The sequence below is a fragment of the Lucilia sericata genome, unplaced genomic scaffold, assembly GCF_015586225.1.
Source record: "Lucilia sericata isolate MDLA Ls3-8-SP2 unplaced genomic scaffold, ASM1558622v1 Contig000014F_arrow, whole genome shotgun sequence".
In the NCBI taxonomy this organism is placed as follows: Eukaryota; Metazoa; Arthropoda; class Insecta; order Diptera; family Calliphoridae; genus Lucilia; species Lucilia sericata.
In genome coordinates this window covers 532,214-541,942 of record NW_023994053.1, presented here as the reverse complement: position 1 = coordinate 541,942, position 9,729 = coordinate 532,214, and the positions used below count along the sequence as shown (strand labels likewise).

The 9,729-nt window shown below is 26.5% G+C and overlaps 1 protein-coding gene and 1 long non-coding RNA gene across 6 annotated transcripts; one reads left to right on the top strand and one right to left on the bottom strand.

Annotated features, from left to right (window-relative positions):
- Positions 1-201: 201 nt before the first annotated feature.
- LOC119605198 (fructose-bisphosphate aldolase) lies at positions 202-8,918 on the bottom strand. 5 transcript variants are annotated; one of them, XM_037958159.1, is made up of 4 exons: positions 8,705-8,918; positions 3,202-4,020; positions 2,925-3,124; positions 202-991 (listed from the first exon to the last, which is right to left on the bottom strand). In XM_037958159.1, the coding sequence occupies exons 2-4, from the start codon at positions 3,998-4,000 to the stop codon at positions 896-898; spliced, it is 1,095 nt and encodes a 364-aa protein (XP_037814087.1). In that variant the 5' UTR covers positions 4,001-4,020; positions 8,705-8,918; the 3' UTR covers positions 202-895. The 5 variants fall into 5 exon arrangements, with proteins under 5 accessions (XP_037814087.1, XP_037814091.1, XP_037814098.1 ...); XM_037958163.1 differs by lacking the exon at positions 8,705-8,918 and adding an exon at positions 5,927-8,072; XM_037958170.1 differs by lacking the exon at positions 8,705-8,918 and adding an exon at positions 4,865-4,941.
- On the top strand, positions 8,286-9,729 carry LOC119605226. Its single transcript, XR_005231572.1, has 4 exons — positions 8,286-8,546; positions 8,680-9,121; positions 9,203-9,290; positions 9,371-9,729. It is a non-coding gene; the product is annotated as an uncharacterized LOC119605226 (long non-coding RNA).

The following is a 9,729-nucleotide window of genomic DNA, read 5'->3' as shown; positions in this document are numbered from 1 at the left end:
CTCCAAATGTACTGGACATCAGAAGCAGCGCAGTTATACTTTTCCTAACAGGACCATAGTAAAATTGTTAATGGTTATTTTAAGTTTTAAAAATATTATATCAACTATTCAACAATGAACAAACATTTGCCATATTTTCACAAACTTTTTACAATTAAAACTTGTTTCATTAATTAACATTAAAATCAAACGATATTTGACTTTTTTTTTAAATAAATGAATGCTTTATTTAGCTTAAACAACACTTATAACAATAGTTATTACATTTCTTTAAAGTTTTTAATAAATATTTTTTAGATGGGATTTATTTAACATCGATATGGTAGTTAAAACTAACTCATATTTTCTTGCATAATTGTATTTTTTTGTTTAAGTTCATCTTTAAATATATGTATATTTGTCCAACTAATTAAAAAGCATTTAGCTAAATATAGGTGCCTCTTCTTTGGTTTTACTAACAATTATTGAAAGCATTCTAAATTCATTTTCTTAATATTTAATACAAAATTTATGTGAGGTACAAGGTTTTTGTTTTTTTCAATATGTTTTGAATAATTTTTGAAAAAGAAAGACATTTCAAGTTGTTGTTGATTTTTTTATGATTTTTTTTTTATTGTTTTTTGTTAATGATTTTTTTTGTTTAAATTTATTTTGTGCTTAACAATTAAAATATAAATAAATTATATAATGTAATGATGTTGTAGAGTTGTCTTCTAAATTATGCTTATTTATGATGTGGTTTTTGTTGTTGTTGTTCTAGTAGTAACATAGTTTTTTCTCTTAATGTCTTCATCATCATAATAATTACTGTTCTAAATTTGTAATTTCTTTGTTTGTTTGTCCTTAATAAATAAATTGCAATAAACAATTAACGTTTCTCAAACTCTTGAATAAATTAATAAGCATGGTTGGCAACGAACAAAGTGGCATCGGCACCAGCACCAACAACACTACCGGCAACATATTTGCCAACAGCGGCTTCACCGTTACCCTAGAAAAAGGAAGAAAAAATGGCAAAAGTTATGGTTAAAACAAAATGTTCAAAAATTTTAAAAATGTCATTAAAATGAGATTTTTCACAGTTGTTTTCTTTAAAATTAGTTTAAATTCTAACTAACAAATTGCATAATTATTGTAAAATTTAACTTTGATTTCAAAAATTACACACAAAAATAATTAGTTACTTTATAAACTAAAAACTTATACTTAAATTTATAGATTTTTACAGTATTTTAGGAAAAAATGTTGTCAAATATTTTTGTAAATAATAAATTTTATTATGGCCAATTAAAATTTGAATATCCTAAATACATAATATTTTGATTATAACAAGAATTTAATATTAAAAAATATATAAGTTTAAAAATATATAAAAAAAACATAAATTTATAAGACTTTATAAAATATATTAAAAAAATTATAGGGAATTGCACTGGTTCTTTGTAGCATTAGTTTTTTAACAAACCAACATTGTCAATATATTTTTTTAAATTTTATTTTTTTAAGTAAGTTCCAATTGTATTGCTTCGTCATGGCACTTCTCTATATCCAATAAGTCTTATAACATTGTTTTTAGTAAAAGTCGCGCCAATATGGTTCTTTTAAATAAAATTTAGCAGACTTGTTTGTTTAATATTTGTGCGAGGCAACAAATAAACTGGCATTAGCAGCAAAGGAAGGAATAGAGCCAGCTTCATATTTGCCTTGGCATGCAAGTGCATTAGCCTGCATAAGGTTTTAGAAAATAATAGATTTTTGGTGAGTAAATAAATTAAAAAATAATAGAAATTAAAAAATAAAAAATCAAGCCAATTGTAAAATTAAAAACAAAATGCAAACATAAAAAGAACGATTAAAATCAAGCCAACTATTGATTAAAAAAAATATAATGAATGAATATTCAATGCAAAAACAAAAATTGTAAAATTATAAAATAATCGATGAATGATAATGAAAATAAATTAAAATTGTGTTAAAAAATAATCAAAAAGTAAAAATATTTAAAAAACAACTTACAAATAATTTAAAAAATTAAATATGAAATACAATTAGAGGGTTAAAAATGGGAATTTTGATTAAATGGCATTTGTTAGTTGTTATTAATTTTGAAATAGTTTTTAGTATGCATGATCTTTAACAAACAAATCAGCACCAGCAGCATAGCCCGTAACGGAACCAGGAACATAGGTACCTCTTGAGGAATCTCCATTAGCCTAATAATAAGTACATGTATTTATATAAAAATACACACTTATATAATACTTGATTTAAAAAAATAGTTTCATTTTCTGAAAATTGGCTCAGATTAAAAGAAATCTATATTAAAAAAAATAAACACTTTTGATCAAATGTTAAGAATTTTTTCCTTGAGAAAGTGAAATCATATAAATAATATTTAATTCATAGTTGTTTTCTACAGAATTAAAAATTTTCCAAAATTTCAAATTCGAAAGGAAAAAAAGTTCGTTTCCACTTATAAATAGTTTTAATTAAATTTTTACTATACAATTTAGGAAATCTCCACCAGACATAAATTTATAAGAGTGTGTTAATAATGAAATAAGTAGTTAAAATATATGGAATATCAGACATAAACTTAATACATAATTATGTATTATGTGTTAGCTGTGAAACATACAAAAGGCCTTACTATTCATAACAATTTATCAAAGTTTTATAAGACAATTTTTTATACAAAATTTGTTTTATAAACCTTTGATAACATGTTTTGAATTAGGCAAATGTAAATTATTAAAAAAATATATAATATTTTTTAACGATTTGGGGTTATAAAATACTTCTGGACACTTTAATACATAAAAACCCTTTAAGACTAATTAAAAAATAATCCCAACAAGACTTAAAAACCCGAAACAACCAATTAAGCCCATAATCCGTAAACAATTTGTTAAAGAAAGACTTACCTTAGCACGCTTAATCAATTCGTTTTGACCAGCAGCAACATTTTCCTTCTTGCCGCCCCAGGCGCGGAGTACGGAAGCTTGCAAAGCACGACCGTAAGAGAAGGTCAAAGCCCATGGCTTCAACAAAGGAACTTGGTTAATAGCGTTCAAGTGAACGGAAGCTTCTTCTTCAGATTGACCACCAGACAAGAAGGTGATGCCTAAACATTTTACCAAATCAAACAAAAAGTATGTATAAGTAAAATAGACTCTTGAGTGTTATTGCTCATATACTAACCGGGAACGGCAGCGGGTACGGTTCTGCGCAAAGCAGTAACGGTAGCCAAAGCAACTTCTTGGGGTGTGCTCTTCTTGGGGCAGGATTGACCGGGGGTGACCATGTTGGGCTTCAACAAAGTACCTTCCAAGAAGACGTGGTGATCGTTCAAGGCCTTGTAGACGGCAGCCAAGACGGTTTCAGTGACCTTTTGGGCACGGTCCAAATCGTGATCACCATCGGGCAAAACTTCGGGTTCAACAATGGGGACAATACCTTGAGATTGGCAGATGGAGGCATAACGGGCCAAAACATTGGCGTTCTCCAAGATGGATTGGTAAGAGGGAGTGTTCTTGCCGATCTTCAAGACGCAACGCCACTTGGCGAAGTCGCAACCGTCCTTCTTGTATTGGGCGCAACGGGCAGCCAAGTCATCCAAACCTTGGGTGGTGCATTCATCTTCAGAGCCCATCAATGGGACAACACCCTTATCGACCTTGATGCCGGGAATGATACCGCGCTTCTTCAACAATTCAACGAAGGGAGTACCGTCATCAGCCTTTTGGTACAAGGTTTCGTGGAACAAGATAACACCAGAAATGTTTTCGGCAACCTTGGGGTCAGCGGTGAACAAAAGTTGACGGTAGGCGCGACGGTTGTCTTCAGTGTTTTCAACACCGATGTCCTTCAAGCGCTTGCCCATGGTGGAGACGGACTCATCAGCAGCGAGAATACCCTTGCCGGGGGCAACGATGGCCTGGGCAATGCGGGTAAGTTCCTTTTGCAATTCGGCGGAGGGGTAGCTGAAGTAGGTAGTCATTTTGAATGAGATTCGCTTAACTGTAAGAGTGAGAAGAACAAGAATTAATATCGAAAAAGTTAGTATGTATAGATGTACATTAAATTGATTTTGATTTAAGTTAAATTTTATTATTTTTTATTTGATCTAAAGAGAAAATTTGTTATTCTAATTTGAAGTTACTTTTTTTTAAAAAAACTTGATAATTTTATTTTTTCTTGTATAAAGAAATTTAAATTTGGTTTCAAATTTTAATCACTTATAGGATTTCAATTTGAAGTTTTAAAACCAGTAGAGAATTTTTTGTGTATGTATAAGGTATGTATTTATACAAGTATACACAATTTTCAATTATTTCCTATATAGAATTCCAAGAAAGTTTTTAGCACTGATTTTTAACAATGATAAAAAATTTGTATTATTTTATTAAAAATTTAAATGCATTATTATAAAATAAATTTCCAAATTTTTTATAAAACTTTACAATTCTTAGAACCTTTACTGTAATAATGTTTAGCAACAATGTTGAGAGTAAAACTAAATGTTGGCAATGTATACGAATGTAGATTTTGGAAAAAACACAAATTTTATGAATGAAAATTATTTTGTTTTAAATTAAAAAAATATTATCGAATTATGAAAAAAATATTTAAATGATTTTCAATAATTCTATTTACAATAGAAAAACGAGTATAATTTTTATTAATTCTAGATTTTTATAGATTTATTTAAAAAGTTTAAAAACTGTTTTTCATTTTAGATAGTATTTGTAAAATTGTTTTTATTTTTATGTAAATAAATTTATAACTCGTATGTTGTAATAATATTAAAATGTTTCCCAATTATTTATATTAATTTAAAAAATTGTAACTTATTTTTAGATACCTTGAAGTAACTAGAAGTAAATACTATTGAACCTTTCGGGTTAATGTAACTTGACAGACTGATGTAACAACTAAATGTACAACTGAAATTATGCCGTGTTTTTTATGGAAAATTTGAAAGGAAATACTGGGGGTAAGTGGGCAAATATTTACATATGACGTGGGTGGTTGTTTTGTCAGGAAGTAGAGTTACTTTTCAAACTATAAAAATTTTACTTTCACTCTTCTTTTTTGTGTATTTTTTTTTTTCAAAATATACACAAAAAAGCCAGCACATGCGCCTAAAACATTGACGTTTCTATGTAAATACAATGTGTGTATACATTAATTTAACGCTGTCTACTCTTTTTAATCAAACATTTTTACACTTGTGATTCATTAGTCTCAATAGTAGAGAGGAGAATTAAAACTACATTAGAAATAACAACAAAATAGAAAAAAAAAGAAAAACTACGTAAAAACAAAAATTGTTTTGTATATGACATTGACAAAGGTCAAATTTATATACAAATGTTGCAGATACATTTTACTTATTTATCACGCAACATTTGAATGTTTTAGTTACGACATTCTGGAAATGTCAAATAAGATATTTTCTTGTTGAAATGGGAATGGAAGTCTATCGCTCACGCGTGTTCTTAATGCACACGCGTATAAATTTTTGAAAATAGACAAACACAAAATATTATATACATTTAAAAATGTATATGGAGATACCTAAAACTCTAAAAATTATTTGACTTCCTTGACATTGAAAATATCTACTGACTAAACACAAAAACAAGAAATTATCAAAGTATATAGTTAGATAGATATTCTTTATATTATATAGATGTGGTTTTGGAGATTTATTTTGTACTTATACAAACACACTATATATAAAAAATATTTGTCTTTTACTATTGTTTTAAAACACTTTCATAAATAAGTTGATAAATATTTTTTAATAATGCACTTTTCTTTATATATACTAGTATAAACACTTTATATATAAAAATGTATTTAGTGGAAAATTTATATATATTTTTTTAAATTTATTTTTTTTAATAATATGCACACACACCTTGCTTGTTGAACGGCCCAATTAAAACTGTTTTTTAAAACAAATTTCGACTATACTTTTTTCCTCGTATTTTTTTTATTTTTTAAGAGAAATCAAGAAGAAAACAACAAAAAACCAGCTACTATCAGTAAACAAGTATTTGGTGATATCAGGAAAGAAATACAACAACAACAACAATAAAAGACATAAGGGGCACACAAACAAATAGCGTAGTGTTGATAAAAATAACACCGAAATATAGGAAAAACAATAAAAATTATTATATATTTATGTATTATTTAATGTACATAATGTATAAGTTTTTAAATCCACGTTTTTTATATTTTTTATAAAAAAAAAAACTCTGCGTGATGTCTAGAATAAATATGAAAACGAGCCCCCCAAAAAACATACATTTACCAGATACTTGGATACAAAAAATCTTATATACACAAATTTAAATTAAAAAAAAGGTGTGTTTTTAAGTATGAAACCAGTTTTTAAAGTAGAATCACATAGATGTGGCTTTCGAAATAGCATGAATAGTAAAAATGTATGTTTGTTTAATAAATTTCATCAATACTATTTATCTGCTAGAGAGGAAAGATGTTTTAAGCTTAATTTTCCAAGAAATTGTGAAATTTCTGTATCTAAATAGTTAATGCAACTTTTAAGTTCTTATGGTTTTCAGTTGTTGTCATAACGATCAGTTTTTTAACAAAATTTCTTTTATGATTTTTATTTAAAAATATTTTTTTTTAATTATAATTACATAGAAATAATTTAAAACTTATGGTAGATTAGAATTTATAATTAATTCTAATCTATCGTTAAAAAAAAACAAATTTAATAATACAAAAAATCAGGTTTGCTATTTAAGCTTTCACGACTGTAGATAAAGAAGGTTCCTAATTGTGTTTTTTTATAGTTTAATGTTATTTTTAGTCTTGTTTATTTTAAATATTCTAGATTCGATTATGAAAACAAAGTTGTTTATACTTTTATGCATATTTTTTTTTAATTTAGTACTCGTGGATGATGTTTTTAATTCAAAACAAAACTAGAAAAACAATTTCGTCAATTAAAATTAAACTCTTGACAACAATATTAAAGTACAGATGTGTACAAATTAAAGGCATTATTCAATAAATTAATAATTATAGCTTTTTTAACAATTAAAGAAAACGAAAATAATAGGATTCAATTAAATATTAATAAAATTTCTCTTTTGAAAATTATTCATTTGTGACGGTTCAAGGCTGATAATTTAATGATCAGCTGTTTTTGTAGAAATAAAATGAACTATTTGGAACAAATTATTTTCAAATATTTATAGTATTTCAAAAAGTTTTTCGGTAATTATAATTTTTAGGGAAAAAATTTATTGCAATAACTTTTATTGCCTTATTCATAAACATTTATTAAAGGTTTATAGTAAAAAATTTTGTATGAAAATTTGATTTATATACCTTTGATAAAAGTTTATGAATAAGACCCTTAATATTTATCCATGTGATGTATTTATAAATAAACTGCATTAGGTATGGAATGTACTAGTTATTGTACTTTTTAAAAAATTTTGACATTGCAAAAAACCGTTCTACACCCACAACATATTAAGTACATTTCATTATATAAAGTTTACTGCCTATGTATATAGATTAGCCCATAGAATAGTCTACTGATTACTACACAATCTACAGAATATTTCATAGACTATAAGGAAGATTAATCAGTTGACTAGTCAATAGATTAGTTATTTGAATAGTCAATAGAATAGTACAAAGATTATTCAGTAGCCAATATCTAGTCAGTAGACTAATCTATAGTGCAATAGTTTTTTTTAACTATGTAGTTAATACAAGTAGTGCTTCTTTCGGATAAAGTTCTATTTAAAATTAAAAATTTTCATGCCCAAATTAATGTTGACTACTATCAGAAGAATTCAAGTTCTTCTATCTCACCCCCCAAGGCTTTGGCAATTTAAATTGCCATTGACCCTATGTACGACTATTGACGAAATCCATCAATTATAGAACCCATCTGTCGTGCTCGTGTTTTCAATACAAAGAAATAAATAAATTATTCAATTTATTTAATTCTTTTTATATTTCCTAATACTTTCACTTTTATTTCGCATGATAGAATCATGGGATAAAATGCTATAGAAATAAACAAAATAATAAAAGAGAACTTTTATAAATAGAAATGAGAGAAATATAAAGAAAACTAACAGAGAATGAGAAAAATTATTTTTGCACAAAATGCTAATGAGGGCGTAGCAGAAAAATGCAATTATGCATAAACTTAAAAAACTAAATAATTTACATTTTCACATACGATATAATTAGAGTTTGTGAAAAAAGGTTTGGGAATCAATGTTTGAATTTGAAGTGTCATTGTAAATGTCACTTTTAACTCGTTACGCAAAGTTATCATGGATAACGAGTTGTGAAGTATAAAAACTTCAAAAAATAACTTCACATCTAAAGTTTTATCCCAAAAATTATTTAATTTTAATGGAAAACAATAATTAACTATCACATCATGTTACCTGCAGTTGCAAAAGTATATTGTATCTCACAGATTTAAGTATTTTTCATTCTAAATACATACACAATTTACATATTGCACTTTGGTTGTAAGTGGTTACGAAATAGTTTTCTTTTTAATATTTGTGTTAAATGCACCTTTTTTATTCAAATAATTTATACAATTGAAATTTTCACAAAATTATTTTCACTTTTTTTTTATCACTTATTTACAAAAATAAGAAAAATTTGTAAAAAAAAAACTCACCTGCAAAATATGATAAATTAAATGTTCACAAATAGTTTTCTTATGTGGAATTATTCCCGGAGTTCTTTTGTTGCTTCTCTTCTGGAGTGCAAACGAAATACGACTTATATTCCAAATAAAATCTAAGCGAATATAAAAACAATTGATAATAAGCAAACGTCAAAAAGGTTGTTTGAAGGTCGTTGTAGCTAAACACTCGTTGCGAGTAACAATGTCAAAATGACAACATTACCAAAACAGGGTTGTTATAATATACATTTAATAAACAGTACAATAAAAGAATAAATTCATTTCTTTTAAACAATTGAACAATTTTGGATTATTATCAATGTAGAGATGGAAAAAGATTAAATAACCTATTGGGTAACATTCGGTAAAATGGGAGTATTGACTTAAAAAGGGATATTTTGAAAAATGGTGAGTATAAACTAAAATTCGTTGTGCAAATCAGCTTTAAAAAAACTTAAAAAAATACCTATTTTTTTGTTTTTATTGCAGCGAGAAAAATCAACAGTATCAGTTTTTGAAGAAGAACATTTAAAAGACTTTGCAAGCAGATTTTTCTGAACTACCGGATATATACCGGGTAGAATCCCATCTATAGTTATTATCAATGATAAAATATTTTAAAATTATAATAAAATATTTAATTTGTAATTGTTCCAGGAGTAGATAAATGCGGAAAACGGAAAAGAGGAGATTCAAAAGATGATACATTTGTAAAATTAAAAGGGGTAAAAGAGGTTGTTCTTATTCAATGAAATTGGATTTATTGCTAAATAAAAACACAAAACGGGATATTTCTATAGATTCGTATATAGCAATTAGTATTATCTGTTCAAAACTTTAAACTGTTCCATTTTTGTAAAAATATGTAATTATATTTTCATATAACATTCCTCTAATATGCGGGTACATTTATTGATTTCATGACGAATTCAGTGACGACACATATTGCAAATGAAGGTGACCTTTTTATAATGTTTACAAAGTACACTTTCATAATAAAATATTTAATATCGTCA

Bases quoted from the DNA above. Each gene is read 5' to 3' on its own strand.
- LOC119605198 (XM_037958159.1), bottom strand. From the start codon at position 4,000: ATGACTACCTACTTCAGCTACCCCTCCGCCGAATTGCAAAAGGAACTT. The intron at 3,125-3,201 runs GTTAGTATATGA...TAAAATGTTTAG, and splicing joins CGTACCCGCTGCCGTTCCCG to GCATCACCTTCTTGTCTGGT. The intron at 992-2,924 runs GTAAGTCTTTCT...TCCTTTTTCTAG, and splicing joins AATTGATTAAGCGTGCTAAG to GGTAACGGTGAAGCCGCTGT.